Source organism: Thermobia domestica, chromosome 7 (genome assembly GCF_964235325.1).
Source record: "Thermobia domestica chromosome 7, izTheDome1.hap1.1, whole genome shotgun sequence".
In the NCBI taxonomy this organism is placed as follows: Eukaryota; Metazoa; Arthropoda; class Insecta; order Zygentoma; family Lepismatidae; genus Thermobia; species Thermobia domestica.
The window spans coordinates 45,537,259-45,556,656 of NC_137460.1; the positions used below are offsets into that span (position 1 = coordinate 45,537,259).

The following is a 19,398-nucleotide window of genomic DNA, read 5'->3' on the forward strand; positions in this document are numbered from 1 at the left end:
GACTGATACCTCTGCCCCTTCATATGCCACCATCAAAAGATGGGTGCAGGAATTCAAGAGTGGTAGGCAGTGTTGAAGATGAGCCGAGATCTGGGACACCATCAAGTGCTACCACCACGGAAAACATTAGTCTAGTACTTAATATGATCATGGAAGACTGCCGATTGTCAACTCGACAGATAGCAGACAGGTTGAGCGATCATTCTGAAGAATGAACCTGGTTTATCAAAAGTTTCTGCCCGATGGGTCCCACGTCTTCTGACTCCCGAACAAAAACGCACTCGGTATCTCCTATCCGTGGACAATTTGAAACTGTTAGGCCGTGATGTGGACGATTTTCTCTGTCGATTCATTACTACGGACGAGTGTTGGGTACACCAATATCAGCCAGAAACAAAACAACAATCCAAACAATGGAAACACCCCTTCTCCCCTTCCTAAAGGAGGCAAAGGTGATCCCCTCCGCTGGCAAAGTGATGGCCTCTGTTTTTTGGTATTCCCAAGGTGTGATATTCACTGATTACCTGCAAAGGGGTCATATACCATCACAGGACAATACTATAGTGACCTTTCGAAAAACTTCGAGAGCGAATTCAAGAAAAAAGGCCGCAAATGATGTCCAGAGGCGTTCTCTACCATCATGACAATGCTCCCGGCCACACATCAGCAGTTGCTATGGCTACTATTCACGAATGCGGCTTTGAACTAGTTTCTCATCCACCCTATTTTCCAGATCTGCCCCCTGACTCATTTGTTCTCTAATCTAAAAGGCTTTAGCAGGATGACGTTTCGCAAGCGATAATGACGTCATCACAGCAGTGAAGAAGTTTTTGTGGTCACAACCTAAGGATTTTTTTTCCACTTGGATAAGAGCACTGCAGCCACCGTTGGCAAGGGGATTATGTTGAAAAATAAAGGTACTACCAAATCTGTACTACTTATAGTTTCCTCAAGGCTCAAAACTTTTCAGTCTCCCCTCGTATAGTCAAGATGATGGTGAACATAAAGATTTTATTAATATTACAAGATGATTCATAAGTCTAGCCACTCTTCCACAACCTAAACAAGAGGCTCATGTATATGCCGTGATTGACCGTAAGAGCACGGTCAAATTGGCCCAAAACGTAGTGTGGCAAGCGCACTATTTAACACGGAGGCCTCCACTCCGTCTGTACTTTCAGTGAGTTTTTAGTGATCAATGAGTGCACAACAACATATTAATATCTGAACTGTTACTGTGTGAGTTCGAACTTGGGCATGACGCTGCAGCAGCTTCCCAAAACATTTGCCATGCGAAAGAAAACAGTGCAATGAACCACAGCACACAACAAAATCCGCGTGATGTGCGTTTCTGGAAACGGATTGTCACATGTAATAAGAAGTGGGTGTTTTTATTCGAAATCCGGATGTGTAAAAACAGTGGTTAAGTACGGTCCAACTTCCAGAACCGGTCGTCAAACAGGACCGTTTCAAGCATATGGTGAAACTACGAGGAGATAATTCATTTCAAATTTGTTCCTAACGATCAATGCCGATCTTTACAATTGGGCCGGGTGTATGCTGCATTATGCCAAAAATATTCTGCATTGGTGAATCGAAAGCGAGCTTTGCTGCAACAACATAACACAAAACCACACATGGCTCGAAAAACACAACAAAAAAATTCAGGAACTTGACGGCATCAAACTGACGTTACACCCGGCATATAGTCCTGACCTTGCATCTTCGGATTACTACCTGTTTCGATTTATGGTTGAATTTCTGAAATCATGATGCTTCACTAACCAGCAGGAAGTGGACTACTGACTTCTTTGCCTCTAAGGACATGACGTGGAATCGAAGGACTGGCACGAAGGGTCCAACACGAGGGTCTATACTTTGAATGTTACCTGCTTTCATTGTACCGTAAGGTATGCTGTGTACCAGACTACTGCAAGACTTACAACTCGATCTTGTAGATATGAATCTTATTAATTCATTAAATAGTGTATTATCTTCACTTTTCGTTATTCACACAGAAAACACTGCAGGGTGTCTACTAAAAGTCCAAAATGAAATTTCGTGACTTTTTCGTGACCTTTTCTTTACCAAATCATAAAATTTCCTAACATTTTCAAGAACGAATTTGCGTGCGAATTAGGTCGAATTTTCATCCATGCGATAGAAACGTACTTTGCTTGCGATTTGGTAGCGTCTAAAGCCGGCCATAGACATTTTTTATGGTGAATTTTGACGTTTCACAGAACAAAATTTTCCAATCTGTACTTACATTTGTACAGTTAAAAAAAATCGTGACCCAAAAGCTAAATTTCGTGACTTTCATGACCGTTTTCTCATTTCGTGACATTCGTGACTTTCGTGACCGATAGACACCCTGCACTGAAAACTGTTATTTTTTAAATTTTTATTACTTTCAAAGCTTTTCTTTTATTTCTGTTGTTCACCACAACAGAAACATAGACTTCAAACCTATTGTTCCACTCGTCCTATTAACCGGTATTCCACTTTACAAGCAACATGGGTTTTGCCATATTATTCTACGCATTACTCCGTATGCGAATTCCGAGATTTTGAAAGGAGAACTATTCTTTAACATAAAACGTGATTGTGTAACTACGAGTGAGATTAATTACCTGAACTATTTAAAATAAGATCTGATCTCGTGAAGGCTCCAGGTCTATCTTTACATTTCCCACTTAGAAATTCTCTTTTGAACCTAGGATGAACAATAGGTAGACAGGCGAAGTCAAACCTAAAAAATGAAAAAAGAACCCATAGTACATATTAACTTATTCACTTAATTTACACTTAGAACATAACACAGTTTTCTAAGAGTTATTGCCTTTATTTTTAGCAATATTTAAACATAAGGACATTCAGAACTAAGAGATTGACAATATGTCAATAGCTATCGTCATAATAATCTCTAAATTTACAAATAAGAAAAAAGTAGATAAAAACACTTTTGAATAAGAAAGAGAAAACTCAGGTATTTTTGTACCGCAGACTACCAAGAGGGATCATTTTGTACCACCCGTTAAGATTAAACATATCTCGCAAAAGAAACAAATCAGAAACTTTCACAAAAATCTACAGTGCTGCAGAGAACAGTACACGGAATAACAGTGAGCAGCTATTTATTATACTACTGCCATCTAGGAGTGACACTTCTAAATGTCATATCTCCTACCAATGCTGGGGGTAGGGGTACTTTGTGCCCACCAACTTAAAATAGCAAATTTATGAGATACACTAACATTCAATTTGCACCATCATAAGGTATATGCTTTAGCTAAACATGTTGGGCAATAACTTTTCTTTTTTTTTCTTACATTTTAAAGAAACGATTAGAAAGATAATTACAAAAAACATACTGTAGTGGACACGAAGTACTCCCCCCCCCCCCCCCGTTGGTAGTAGTGCAAAGGTTAATAATAAAGATAATGAATATACATGTTAAAACGAAAGCTTACAATACCACATTTTATTATCCGGTGTTACAAGCTAACGACGTTACATTATCACAAACACCCAAATTCTAGAGATCTCTAAAACAGTACCAACGCAAATGAGTCAAGATGTGGCAATGCATATCCAAAATACCTTTAGAACTGAGGACTATGACCGTGCTATAACGTATTTCTAACAAGTAGGAAACAAAGTTAGAATTCAAATTTTTACTTTTTTGAAAAGGTTTTATTTCAAACAAGTGCTCAGATAAGTATCGCATCGAATCACATAAATGGTTTTTAATACGCATAACGATCACAATGCCGCTTACCGGGGTTGGCTGATTTAAACCAATTGTGTGTTGTTTTTTTTTTAATGGTTTAAACCAAAAGAAAAAAAAAGAAAAATGTTTTAAATTGCTTGAACTGCATAGTGACGTTTCCACATATCCAACCATCTGCATTAGTTTTATCTCCTTTTCACCTTTTTTATCAAGGCGTCCCATCTTCAATTCTCGGTCGAACCACAACCTTTCTTTCAAGTGTAAACCAAGTAGCGGTTTGGATGTCACTTTAAGCGAAAGTCTTCTCCTTGATAACCTCGGTATTATGTAAGGATGTTAAGCCTAAACATATGAAACGAAACCAAATTGTGTATTCCTTCTTGCCTGAATGGCTGTTGTTTTATACAGAAGCCAAGGTTGCTTAAATATATTGATAGAAATTGGCAAAATTGACCGACTGCCTACGTAGCTTCCAACATTATCTTGGACAGGATTTCCAGTTTTAATTTTATTGAATGATATCTACACACTAAATTTGTAATTTAATTCCTCAGTTTTAGCGTACTGATTATGATACGTTGACCGTAAAATCTTACATGCAAAGCAATAACGGGATTTTCCCGTTATTGTTTTTACATTTAAAGTAAAACAGGATTTTCCCGGTGACTAAGGCGAGAGTTTCCCGATTTAAGAAATTTACTGACCGGACCACCCAACTTTATAACGAAACAGGACAGTGCTGATTTCCGAATAAGCGAATATACTATTAGTGTTGGAGTGAAGTGGGTGGGACTTTCATTCTGCTGCTCCAAGTCCAAAAGGAGAAAAATTTCTCTCAGATGTAAGCCGAGAAGCTGTTTGGATTCCGCTTTAAGCTTATGTGACCCCTTCCCCTTCTAGCATAACCCCGTTGTTGCATAACACCACAAAGGCGAAACAAACTCATTTCTGTTTATATGTAACATAAATACACAGAGCAAATTATTTTAAATTTTTTTTTTTTTAAATGGTTTTTGCCAACCCTGTCGCTTGCAGCTATCAGACTATCTCAAACCGTTCCACAGATATGATGAACACTGCTAAATTTCGCTTTAATGCTTAAAATGATGTAGTTGCGGGAAACTGTTAAAATGATTTTTGCTTTCCTCTGATTCTATAACAACAGCTTTTGGTAGTTATAATCACAAGTTCTCACACCTACTATTTACAGGTGCAGAACATGATTGTAGTAGTTACAGGAGAAAAACATGTAATAAAAAAACCACGTATGTATACACAATTTCACGAAGATGTCTGTAATTCACAAACTTTAAACAAAGTAGGTGGTGGAGCTATGGGATTGTCGTCATCATCAGTTATTGCAAGAGTTTTTGGAAGAGAAACACTAGAAACAACTGAACTAAAACCAAAATATTGGTTTCGATGGGCAGATGATACACTTGTAGATTGGAGACACGGAAGATGTGTATTAAATCACATTCCAACACTAAATTAACGGAGAAGATCGGAAATGACCAAAGATATGGCTTCTGGATACATTAATTGTGTAGAAAAGCTTGGAGCAGTTAAGTTACAGCGTACATAGAAAACTTACACTGATTTTTACTTAAAAGCTGATTCATACTACCATTCATCTCTGAAAAATGCAATATTACATATATTCCTACAGTAGTCGGGACAGGCGTTGGCGCAACTCAATCAGCAAGAATGAAGGGCCAATTTTTTTTTTGGGGGGGGAGGGGGGTCAAACTTCAATGTCAACTTTTGACAGGACCAGGATCATCGTCCAGGGATGTATAGGACCGCCTAGGATATCTTCATCCATCTTAGATCCATCTCGTTATCTTTTATAGATATAAAATTACCAAAAATATAAATTTCGGAGGGTTTTTGGCCTATTTTATTCTCTTTAATGAGGTCTTATTACCTTATATTGTTGTATGATTGAGTACAGGGTTCTACGACAGAAGTACTTAACATTCATCCTGGAGAGAAACTTACAGGTCCACCTTAAATTTTACAAATTGCCAAGTTTTAAAATTTAGTATGGTAGTATAGGACTATAATATGTACCTCATGATTTATCTCATTTTCTTTCATAAGTATAAAAATTACTAACATTTAAAGTTTTTGACCTCTTTAATGATGGTTTATTACGCTATGAATTAGTATAAGGTCCAGGACAGGAATACATGAAGGCTCCTCATTCCGTTCCAGTTTACGGGTATAAGATTTTGGAGGTTTTTGACCTCTTTGATAATGTCTCATTACCTTATGAGTCACTATATGGAGTCCAGGACAGGGATTCTTAACGCCCCTCCTGAAGAATGATATATTTGGAAATTGCCATGGTATGATAGTATAGGACCTCGTGATCTATCTGGTTTCCTTTCATAAGTTTAAAATTATCAAAAATATAAATTGGAAAGTTTTTTTCTTTCTGTTTAATGAAGGTTTACTACATTATATAGATGTGTACAGGGGTACGAATAGGACAAGGGCACATTTCTCAGAAATTTGCACTTGAGGGGATCTGAAAGTAAGTAGTTAGTTTCCCATCAATTTCATATTTAAGTTTGCATGAATTGTGTTACATTTTATTGCGTGAAGTTGCTTTACAATGGGAAGTGATAGTATTGAATGTTTAGCCCTTGAATTTTATTGATGATATATTATAGGATTCACGATAAATTAAAGGAGATATTATATTGGTTATTTTTAAAAAAAAACTGTTTTTGAAATCGCAATTGTTATAGAACAAATAAGTTTTATACATTTGGTTATCTCATTATCCGTGGATATGGGTGTGAATTTGGATAGATTCTGAGGATGCGATATTTTTGTACCCGCGCAAACGTCTAATAATAGCACCACAAGTAAGAACACGGACATATTTAATGGAACAACGTCACGAAGTTTAGCAAAACAGTACAATTGGTGAGGGGAAACCAACCTGTAAAATAAGGGTATGAGCACTATAAGCACGGATTGATAAAGATGGTATGTCCGCTGAAACAGTCTCAGAATAGATTACGGACCAGGGTTGTGAAAAAACTTTTTTTTTAAAAAAAAGAAAAAGCCCCGCCCAGTGGGTTTTATTGGGCAAAATTGGGTTTTATTAAATTTTATACGTATATTTAAAGCTATATTCCTACTTAATATACCCTTTAAGCATATATGTTCTACTGTACACATAAAACTGTGGAATTTCTTTATGGGATCGCGGTATTTCACGTCTGGCGCGGTTTCCTAGTTCGATTCTAGCTTCTACTAAGTGTGTCTTATAATGGACAAACATCGTGTGCATGGATTTTCTCGGGGCTCTCCTGTTTCCTACCATTTTTGTCATGCCACCATTATTATCCATCACAGTCTCCCTTAACCTTGGTGCATAATCATGAAATATTGAACTTAGAAATAACAAAAAAGAAAGAAAAAATAATGCCCAAGGAATCCATGAAATCCCATACGCGTTTCGTGGGACACACTTTTTCCCATTGACACTCGCTTATAGTTCGATTTCTAGAAGAAGGAAGTACACAATTGTCTACAGTAATAAGGAGGTGGATATTTTTACGTAATACAGAATAGGAATAAAGTTCCCTCTTACACTTATGATTCAAACCCCTAAGCCAGCCACCCTGAGTTTCACTCAAACACGCCAGGCAAATACTGGGATAATGCCTCAAGTTTAGGAGCCAAAGATAAAAAATGGCTTTATTGAATGGAAATTGTTTTTCCAAAAGTCTTATTTTAAGAACTGAAATGTTGAAAGTGGATTTTTTTTTCTCGTTTTCAGTTGCCAATTTAGTTTCTTACAATAGATTTTACGATTAAAGGGGTTTTGTAGCATACAATAATTGTACTGTGCTTCACATACTCCATCAGATACGCAAGAAGAATTAACCACTATTTTCTTACCACATGGTTAATTCCACAATCTGATTACCGTTAGTGTTGAGAAGATAGAGGTGAATCTTTAGTAATTTCCTTTTTCAAGTGAAGCGTTCTCGATGTGTAATTAACTGACACATAAAGAAAGACATTTTATCTGTTTATATTAATGCCCAAGTATGTAGCAAAAACAAAGGAAATGTAGCCACATTACCTACTTTTGATTCCATACTAGCCCGTTCTTTGCACGGGAAAAATTAAGTTCAAGGAAAATGTTTGAGCCTCCTCTTCCCCTTAAGATACGCATGTCAATGAAAGTGTAGTAAGATATTCTATTTCTGGCATGAATTTTTAACCCCCTTCTCCCTTAGGAAAGTTACCTCCCCATTCCCCTAAGCCCTTTAAGGAAAGTTACACGATAATATCTCAGCTTGAGGTAGGTACTATGTTCTAAAACTCATTTCAAACTGTTCAACCATTTCCGATGACGCGATCACGAACATACGCTACTAGAGTCGTCTGCTGTGAATTTTACTGGGTGCAGCCATATTGGTTACAAACAAACTGTTGCTAGGATGGTTGCTAAAGCAGTTTCAATGGCGTCGTATGTAGCACCTGTGAGTCTTGTGGAAGACAGACTTAAAATTATGTAAAAAGGCGAAATTTTTCACGAATAGCAGTGAATATATTTACTCTATGCGTATAGGAAGCCTATACTTATCACAATGTGAAAGAAAATTACTCTATATTTTAATTACTGCAATAGCCATAACTTGCTGGACAACAAGTGAGTAACAATCCCAAGCATGTACATGAGCGCCCCTTAATAATAATTTTAGATTGAGTTTAATTAGAATTATTGAAAATTATTATGCTATATACTTTTTCATATTGTTTATTTAGCTTTAGTAAAAATTTTTAAAAGAGAAGAAACTTTGATTTTTTTAAAAATAGTGATCAGATATTCGGAGCTAAAGAGTACAGCGCTAGAATAACCAATGTATTTCAGATCATACAATTACGAATTCTCGATCTCAGAAACTTAGCGTCTCTTCGTGGAAACAATTTTCTAATTTATCCTTCATTCTTTTGTTGGCATGATTAAATTTCCTGCTTGGCACTGGTAAAGTTGAAAGGCGTCGCCAGAAATAATTATTTCAAAGGTATAATTTTCTATCCTACCTAATGTCCTAATGCTATATGAATTATTTTCTTTGCGTTTGCCACGAACAGCGTAGAGATTTGTAACATGCCAGCATACACATGTATTAAGACATAAGGAAAATTAGTACCAACTTACGCTGGGTGGTCACTTCACGTAACACTACCTCTATGATGATTCAAGCAATCTTGAAGCGCGAGCGAATATAAGGATGTATCTGTAGGGAGCAGTCGGATCAGTGAAGGTGGGTATGAGTGGAAAGAAAGACAGGTACGAAAAGCATACATCAGCCTAGGTTAGTAATCACTACAAGTGGATTTGCATTTGAATTTCTTAGGAACCATGATACTTTTTTAACGCTATTTCTATGTTCTCCCTTTACATAAATAATTTTCTTGGACAGAACTATTTTCATAGATTAGACATAAATTTTCGAAAAATGATCCCGTAATTTTTATGCGCACTTAGCGTAGATAGATAGGATGGAACAATTACAGTTTATGTCAAATGAAATGAGACAAATCAACAAGTCGAGTTTCAACTTTACTATATTGCCTGTACTATATTCTTACCAACATTCATATGCGGTAAGGCTTACTTAAATGCAGTTGTCTTACATATATGTATAACGCCAATTTACCAATTTTAAAGTCATCCATTGCTTGCAAATCTCAATTGTATCAAGAGTTTCAAATTTTTACCCATAGACCTGCTACCACAAGGGTAAAGTTGTTATCGAACTTGCGCTGGTGTGGCTCAGAAAGAGCAGAGGCAGACGAGTATCACATTCCATGCTGGGTCAGACACTGTTCGAAGATTATAGTATGTCTTTAAACGTGTGATTTAGTTATCAGTTCACTAAGAAACGATTAGTGTGTTCTGAATATTAATATATATTAAACAGTTAGCGAAATTAGCCTAAAAATGTCACAAAGAAAGAGACCACGAATGGTTTTGGTAAAAATATATGTATTTTTAATTTCTTTCTGGCAGAATATGCAAGAAGGGAAAGTGTCCTTCAAAACGATTCAGATATATCTGCGCAATGGCATGATGTAACACCTAAGGGCAGTGCCTATGTAGCATACGGATAGCGTATGCTCCGTACTGATTTCTGTAGTAAGCAAGGGAATTCCCGTATATTTGTACAATATACCGCTGTCCGGAGAACGGATTTCTCACAGTGTGGTTTGTTTGTAGCCAGCCAGCTAAACAGGAAGCGAAAATGACGTTTTCTTCACCAGCGTATAGACATCGTCGATTTAAATGTGAAGAAAGAATATATAAAAAACATCCTCTTTCTTCCCCTAAAGTTGAAATTTTCAAAAACAGGAAGCGACGTGTCGCTTTATTTTTAGTGACGTATTTATATATCGAATTTAATCTTCCTAACTTGACATGCCGTTACTTGTTACATGAATTTTGAACTTCCTCTACTTCTTGGATACGCAGTTGAATCACAGTAATATAAGTAAAATCCCAGCTCAGGGTAGGTACTAACTATTGTATTTAAAAATTCATTTCAAACTGCTTCACCGTTTCCCGTGTGATGCGATCAGAAATAACAGGTAAAATCGCTTTCAAATTATGGAAAATGTTCCCCTTCTCCACTTAAAATGGAAACTCTCAAAACACTGGGACACGGGTCCACTTGCTCTTAATGGGAAGTTTACATAGAAAATGTCACCTTCCTAATTTGACATAATCGTGAGGTACTAGGATTTTCGCATAGATTTTGCCCATCCGCTTCCCCCCCCCCCCCCCCCCCATAGAACAAGTATTTTTATCAAAGTAACCTGATTAAAAATCTAGTTCGAGGTACGTGATAACTGCATCCAAAAATTCATTCCAAACGGTTTACCCGTTTTTCAGTGTTGCGCGCACAAACAAGAATCTGTTCACTTTTATGTGATAAATTACAGTTCAACAATGTTACAGCGAATTTGATCGAGAACAAACAAAATTCATTATGAATTATCCCAAAACTTTTTTTGTTTTCATCGGTATTCTGTACTGGTCGTAAATACATATTTCAAGCCAATTTTGTAGCTAGGCATACACTAAGAAGTATGATTAAAGAAAGTAATTATAATCGTATTAAGATTATAATTTCTATCCAAGTTTTGAAGTATGAAGTATATTTTTGAGGTGGGTTTTTTATGTGGGTTTTACTCAAAAATACCCACTGGAGAAAATTACATCAACCCTGTTATGGACAATGATGCGTTAAGGTAAAAACTCTTATTTTTATAATTAGCGACATGCATCGGTTGCGCACTTTGGCTTAGTAAAAAGAAAAAATTACCCAGATTCCGAGGCTGCATGAAGACTGCTTCTGATGTCTGGAACACAGCAAAAATCTAAGCCACATGACACTCTTCGGGCTGTCGACATCTTTGGTTAGAACTGAAAAGCATACGCGTTAATCAATTCAAATACTAGAAGAGAAACACAATAGAAAATATATTATTAATAACTAGCTAATTCTAAGGATAAAGAAATTCGCGGATTCATTACCGCATTGCTTCGATGCAGTACAGAACAAATTCAATTTAGTTTCTTGTTGCTAGACATAGGATTTTTACACACTTAAAATTTATGAAATATGCATGCAACTATGCTGCTAAGTGTGTTAAAATATGTACTAACAATGAAATAAAAGAGCAAATTTTCAAACATGCAGTAAAGCTGTGACAAAGTTTTGTAAGTGAAATATAACATTGAAAGTATAATTTGCCTTTCAGGGACTTCTTTTCAGAATTTAATTTTATGATAGTTACAGTTTATATACTCTTAACTTTTTAAAACATAAACAAATTATGAAATAAAAATAAACACGGTAATATGAGAACATGGTCTCAAGTTTTTTCTTTACATTTCTATTTTAAAGTACTTATTTTACACGAAATAATACGAGTCTTAACATGTTTCCACTGTACAAAAAAGTTTTGTATATCACAATATGCTTGTCTTCATTTATTATTATTTTTTTTCTGTCAGTTTGTGACAATTGACATTTGTAGCCAGAAAATGACCCGTTAACATCAATAGATGTTACTAGGCAATATTTATCGAGACGAGCAAGCTTAGGTCTATATTTTCTGGCAAGTTGAAATTTAATCTTTGAAGGTATTTTCCCATGTCTTCAATTGTTTTTTTTAGTCAGAGTTACTGGGCAATAACATCCGTCAATTTCTTTCCCATAGAGCGCCCGAATTTAACCAGAAACTGGTTGAAGCTCGCGCTAAACTTCATAAACTACAGCTAAGCATCCACTGAGCAGTATTCCTCGCGTCTCTTGTTTCTGAATTGATGGCGACAAGATATTACAACGTCTTTCTCATTATCAGATTTCTCTTAACCATGGCGCTCGAAAAAAAAAAAAAATTCTAGGGGGGCATCTTCCTGGTTACTATATTATGTTTAGTATTTTTTTTTTATTTATATTAAGAAAATCTTTAAAAAATTAAGTTGTTCTTGTGAGCCAGGAGGAAGGGGGCGGGTGCTCTTAACGTCTTGACAATAGTATGTGTCTTTGCTCTGCTGATCGGTTGTTAACATTATTGGTTCTCCATAAACTACGCATTCTTCCATCCTCCCAAGCAAAAAGCCGTTCTGTTGTACAGACATGTAAATGCATTGAAAATATAAACAAAAACTGGATTTATTCCATATGCTTATATGCAAACATCTAAAATAAAAACTTATAGAATATGCTCTTAAGCACTACTAATATATGCTCTAACCTTTGAAATATGCATTTATATGCACTATAAAACTTCAAATTCGAACTGTATTATTGTTGTTGGAAGCCCCTACCAAGTTTAACAGAGATTCATAAAAGCAAAGAAAATATGCATTTGCATAAAAATCAGATGTCTAGTTATGACATATGTGCCTGAACTTCTGCTTCATTTTATACTTTCCTCTTTTTCTTTGTCTATCACGTCCCAAGAATCGCATCCTGGGTCTCCTTACTGATAAGAAAATAGACGACTTTAGTACCACTATTTTCTTCTAAATAATTTCGATCTATGCGGATATCATTTTCAATAACAATTTTTATTGTATTGTTGTTAAGTTGCTTATTAATACATTATCATGTTACTCTCTCCTGTAAAATATAAGAAAGAAAAAAAAAAAAAAAAAAAAGGATTAGAAATGTAATCTGAATTTTTTACTGTCACCTCCTTTTTCAAATATCAATTCACAAACAAGTTTAAACGTTCTTTAGTAAAATTGTTTACAGATTCATTTGTTGAACTTTGGAAATTAATTTTCTGGAACAAAATAAAAACAAATTATTAATTTCTTTGTAGTACTAACGGAAGAGCTTGTAAACAGGTGTAAATATTTAACACCTACAACTTTTATTTGTGAATCAGCGACAGTTTATTTGTTATACAAAGGGTGTTAAAAGTATTGCACAGTAGTCACTATTTTTTTTTTTTTTTTTATTTGTTGCAGGAGGAGAATGAAATTTTTTCTGAACATACTTGAAACATTTAGCTATACACTGAGCCTATACATTGAGCCTACTCAATGCATCTGGTCCAACGTTCTTTCCATGATGTAAATGCACTTTGGTAAAATTCTGGGGATTGACTTTTACACCATCGCTTGACAGGAAATAAGGTCTTTCTCACTATCAAATGTTTTACCGCGCAGGTGGGCCTTCAGACGTGTTTTGCTCTCAAGTTCGGACAAAAACAACCATGTTTCAACCTGGGTAATGACGCCGTCAAAACACTGTTTCCGCTCTTCAGTAAAGGTCGTCATGAGACCCACGCACACATCCTTCCTCATCTTTTCATTTCTCTTGTCAATAATCTAGGCACCCAACGTGCACAGATTTTTCTGTACGCGAGTGACTGTACCACTGATACCACACTACCCAATGACAAACCAGTTATTTCAGCAAGCTGTCGTGTCGTCACAGATTTGTCTTTCTGGATGAATTGATTAATGGTCTCCTTATTCACATCACTCCCTACAGTCGATGTTCTACCGCATTGTGGATTGTCCAGTACAAAGAAATCATCTTCTTTAAACCTCTGCAACCGCCGCTGGATACTGCTGCGATCCAATGTGTCCTCCCTATAGACAGGGAGCAACTTCTTGTGAATCGAAGTGGCAGAGTTATCGCCGGTCTTGAAGAGGAACTCCATCACCGACCGTTGTCGCAACCTGATATCTACTTCACGGTTCATTATGACTCACCTATAAATAAAAGAAAATACTTTTATATACCAACTTATAGCTAAATGTTCCAAGTATGTTCACAAAAAATTTCACTCTTCTCCTGCAACAAATAAAAAAAATTACAGACCACTGTGCAAAACTTTTTGAACACCCTTTGTAGGAAGAAAGAGTGAAAAATTAACTCTAAACTGGTTGAACCAAAAAAATGTATTTTGAAAGATTAATTATCTGAGCTTTTAAGAAAACAATCACTTACAGCTTTTACGATCTTTTTAACCTGTTAGTGAAATATTATTTTAAAAAAAGTAACAGTAAAAAGTGTGAATTATAGATGTAATTAAGTTTTTTTTTTTTTTTTTCCCAGAATCCTAGTAGGCTAATCTTTATTTTATAGGGCAGTGCAATAGTAACATAACGATGTTGGAAGTAGGCAAGTTTACAATGAAACTTAACAAAAAAAAAAAAAAAAAAAAAAAAAAAAAAAAAAAAAAAAATCTCTGCGAAGATCGAAATGATTTATAGGATAAACAAAGAGAACAGTGATGCTAAGGCACACAATTTTTTATCTGCTATGTACCCTATAGCGTCAATCAGTAATTACTCTCCTTGGGCCATTCCACGTCAATTCAACCAAAATTTTGGGGAAATTTAACCCACTTTCTCAGATTTAGATGAAATTTGGTAGTGTTATAAAACTTTTTATGCTAATTGCAAGTGTTTAAATTTTATTGAAATCGCATCAGCGGTTTAGAAGTTATTGCATTTCAAAAATGAGAAGAAAATCAATGCTTAACGGTCGCGACATGATATTTTCCCGGTTTGGAAGAACACTAAAACAATCATATTTCGGTTCCTATTAAAGCCAGAAACATGATTCTTTTTTTATTCAGATTGTCTTGAAGTTGTTTACCATCAAAAACATGACAACTTTCCTTAGAGCTGATACAAAACTTATAAAATCATTTGAAAGATAACATTTTGAGAAAAAAAAAAAAAAAAAAAGAACGCCATTTTGTAAACTTCAAACCTTTATTTCTCAAAATACCGATCATGGATTTCAATGAATTTGTTTTTGTTTGAAAGCTTATTACATCTAGTTTCACATATACAAAAGTTGTGATGGGCCATGCAAGCGCTGAGAAGATATATCAGTCAGTGTTGCCAACTGATTGCGAAATAAACATTTTCCAATAACTTCCACACGATTTAACCTATCCACCCCAGAATTGGTATAAGTACTCTTCGGTATTCTAGAAACACGTCTGTGAGCATTATCACTCCTCCCAAGCAACCCAGTTATAAGGGTTGCCAACCAATTTCAAGCTTGTCTGTCACAGTGTTAGATGCATCTGTGCCATATTTTGCAGTAACCTTATTACATCTATTTTCACTATACAAAAATTGTGATGGACCATGCAAGCACGGAGGAGAAATATGGAGTTTCGAAAATTTATAGGTAAGCGAAAAATACAATAATCTGAACACCAAATGGGCATTAACATTTTAAAATGTTAATCAAAATAACTACCAAAGAAGCAAATATAATAAAGCTTGATAGTATTATAGGCCTACATGTTATGGCACATAAAATAAATCTTGGGTTTTGCTGTAATTAGATACTAACATCAAGTACTTTTTGTAAACGTTTCCCACATTGAAGTAACTACTTGCAGAGGCTGTTGATAACTGGTATGTTCTGCCAGTAGCAGTTGTTATATCCACTTTACATAAGATGTGAGTAAACGAAACACAACAGCAATCATTTTAAGCCCAATAAAATGAGGGAGATGGGCCATGGGAATGTAGGAAATTTACTGATGCATTACCTTCATCATTATTCACTAACTAAAATCTTGATCCAGACCTGTACGCTTCGCTCCAATCTTAATGGGCCAGTTTTTTCAAAACAATGCATTGCACGTGTTCCTGGGATAGTTTTTTGCTCTCAGAAATCTTTATTGAACTGTGGCACGAACAACAGCCATTTCTTCTTTGTGCACAAAGAAAAACATGGTATTAATGATGTTTTCTTCACAGAAATGAAACATAAGGACACATGTATTTATTTGATCAGACAATGGTCTCTGATGGCTTGCTTTTGTTACAACTAGGTTAAAAGCACCACCAATTACATCGCATGGGGACTTTCCAAGGCTGGTAGCAAAAGAAGACCATTTTGCCACCATACCATGGAAATCACTTGCATGGAAGTAAAGATTTAAGAAAGAAGGCTTTGCACTTTTTATATTGGGTTCCACACACATCAGTAAAATATTCCACTTTTGTTACGTGAGGAAAATTTTGTTTTAAATCCGACATAAAAAGTTTCTGTGTTCGAAAGACTTTGGTATGTCATGTTCCATATCATCTGAAAGAATGCAGTAACTTTTGTGTTGAATAGTCATAATTAGTTGGGAGAATCACATTGAGATACAATGGTTTCCTTAATTCTAACAATAACTATACTACATCAGAACAGCAGTATAATACTTTACTTGTTATAGATATATTACCTGATATGCCCTCCGTTGTGCGGGGTAAGCGATAAGGTGTGAATCAGGTTTATTGTCCCAAAACGGAAAATAATAAAAAAATGAAGCATGATTCCCAAACCAAAACTGTTTATTTCACAGACTACATGATGCATACATGAATTAAAATTTCTTCAAGCAGACAGCATATGGACTTTCTTTTTCTGCCATGCACAGCTTCTTCTTGAAAGGTGTTTTCCGTGTTTTGCAGCCACCTGCTTCGAAATACGGATCCAATTTCGCTTAAATTGCGTTATGTTTTCGCAAAGAAGCTTTTTAGCAAAAACTTCTCTCTTCACCATAAGCCAGAACCGCTCAATTCGTCTACACTGTGGCACAGACGTTGGGTTGACAACTCATGACACATATGAGGTGTGATTGTTTTCCAAGAGCTGCACGGTGATCTAAGCATAATGCGATGATGCCTTATCCGGCCAAAATAAAATGGACTGGGTAGTGTTCAGACTATGTATCCATGGCAACAAAATGTTTCGTAGACAATGGGATAAATACATTTCACTGTTTAATGTGTTGTCGGTCACAAACGCTGGAGAAAGCCTCCCATCCTGGGCCAGTGCCTGCCATACCATCATTTTCTTTGGAAATTTGGATTTCGGTTTTATCATGGCTTCCAGAGAGGGTTTGTCCTCTGCTACAATAGAGACATATTCATCAGCATTCATTTCTGAAGCGTCCCATTCGACTTTTGTTTCATCATCGATGACGAAGAAAAAGTTACCTCCCGAAGGTATGGCTTTCTTATACAATTTTGCACAATTTTTCTTTGCTTTCTCCAATTCATCTTTCCATATTTTTGGCACTGTCTGTCTTTTTCGTGAGTGAATTCCGGCTGTTTTCCGATTTCTCATCACTGATGCTTGCGAAATGTTTAGTTTTAGAGCAGCTTGTCACGTTGACAGATTTGGTTGTTTCACGAACACCTTTTTTGTATTTTCCACCATCTTCTGGTTGAGGCCCTGAACTGGTATTGTATCGAACTTCACCAGTGTCAAGAAATTTTTGAGTATTACGTCCCACTGTTATGCCGGTTAGGCTAAAGGAGACGGTGATTATGAGTAATGAATGAAATGGTGGAATGAAGGAAGTGGGAGAACCCCGAGAAAACCGACGCACACGGTGTTTGTTCACCACAAAGTTCACTTGGCGGAGGCTGGGATCGAACCCGGGACCCCAAGCACCAGAGGTGTCAAGAAATCGTTTAATAACTCTGTTGATAGTTCTCACACACACACCTTGTTCTTTGAAGTAAGACACTGTCACCTTACGATCACAATTGTGCTCCTGGAAAAAACTGGCAATCGCAATGTTTTGCCTTTCCGTCTCTTTTGATTTAGGCATACTGTCCATGTGAACCGTACTGTCGCTATCAAACACTCATATGTCTCTGCACAATTTGGGTGCAAGGCGCCTTCACTCCTTGCTCCTCTCCGCAGTGGTGCCAACTCAAAGTTTGATCCAATAAACCTGAATCACACCTTCTTTGCAAGATCTTCAAATACATTCACTAACTCTGACCTTCGGAAAGTTTTAGAACGTTGAACCATGTAGTATTTTTCCTAGTGTCATGGACATTTTCAAAGCAAGAAAGAAAAAGACGAATTTCGCTGTTGTTTGAAAATGAGAGCAGAGTGAATACGGGTTTTGAGCCCTATACGTACAGATTAGTAGGGTGTCGAACATAGTGTTCTGTATTAACTGAATATATATATATTATGTTTTTACGAAATTGGTAGTTCAGTAATTAGGGGTATTTGGTCCACACGATTTCGTATATTTGTAATGTCACACGTAATAATGCAAAGTGTTAAAGTGTTGGCACAGATACGTCTAACGCTGTGACAGGCAACCCTGATAACTGGGTTGCGGGGGTATGTAAAATCGTATGGAAGTTATTGGAAAAAAATTCTCAATCAATTGGCAACACTGACTGGGATATTTCCTTAGTGCTTGGATGGCCCATCCCAATTTTTTATAGTGAAACTAGATGTAATAACCTTACTGCGAAATGTGGCACAGATACGTCTAACGCTGTGACAGGCAAGCCTGAAATTGGTTAGCAGCCCTGATAACTGGGTTGCTTAGAAGTGGTAATGCTCACACACGTGTTTCTAGGATACCGAAGACTATTTATACCGATTCTGGGGTGGATAGGTTAAATCGTATGGAAGTTATTGGAAAATGTTTATTTCGCAATTAGTTGGCAACACTGACTGAAATATCTCCTCAGCGCTTGGATGGCCATCACAATTTTTGTATATGTAAAACTAGATGTAATAAGCTTTCAAACAAAAACAAATTCATTGAAATCCATGATGGGGATTTTGAGAATTAAAGGTTTGAAGTTTACAAAATGGCGTTATAGTTTTTTTTTCTTTCTTTCTTTCAGAAAGTTACCTTTCAAATGACTTCATAAATTTTCCATCAGCTCTAAGAAAAGTTCTCATGTTTTTAATAGTAAACAACTTAAAGACAATCTGAATAAGGAACCGAAATATGATTGTTTTAGTGTTCTTCCACAAAACGGGGAAATATCACGTCGCGACTGTTAAAAAAGGATTTTCTTCTCATTTTTGAAATGCAATAACTTCTGAACTACTGATGCTATTGTAATAAAATTTACACACTTGTAATCAGCATAAAATGTTTTATAACACTACCAAATTTCATCCACATCTGAGATAGTGGGTTAGCAACCTTGGTTGAACTGACGTGGAATGACCCCCTTACTGATATTTGAAACATGAATTAAGAGCAGTACATTTTGATGTATAATATAAATAAAGTTTACCTTACCTCTATATATGCTGCATTGTAAAAACAGTAACATTTTACGAGTACATTTCGAGTTATTGATA

At 36.1% G+C, this 19,398-nt stretch overlaps 2 protein-coding genes across 4 annotated transcripts in view; both read right to left on the reverse strand.

The window, feature by feature from the left end:
- Positions 1 to 19,398, reverse strand: part of csul (protein arginine N-methyltransferase 5) — an 88,301-nt gene that overhangs the window by 63,714 nt on the left and 5,189 nt on the right. For 2 of the 3 annotated variants that reach the window (XM_081764561.1, XM_081764559.1), the window contains exons 2-3: positions 11,095 to 11,195; positions 2,634 to 2,752 (exon numbers count right to left, since the gene is read on the reverse strand). In XM_081764561.1, coding sequence (XP_081620687.1) covers positions 2,634 to 2,752; positions 11,095 to 11,183 — 208 coding nt within the window. In that variant the 5' untranslated portion in view covers positions 11,184 to 11,195. Of the gene's footprint in view, positions 1 to 2,633; positions 2,753 to 11,094; positions 11,228 to 19,398 lie in introns of all 3 variants that reach the window. The other variant, XM_081764560.1, reaches the window with a different exon arrangement.
- LOC145689163 (protein GVQW3-like) lies at positions 13,592 to 13,999 on the reverse strand. The gene has a single exon (XM_081763294.1). The coding sequence runs from the start codon at positions 13,997 to 13,999 to the stop codon at positions 13,592 to 13,594; it is 408 nt and encodes a 135-aa protein (XP_081619420.1).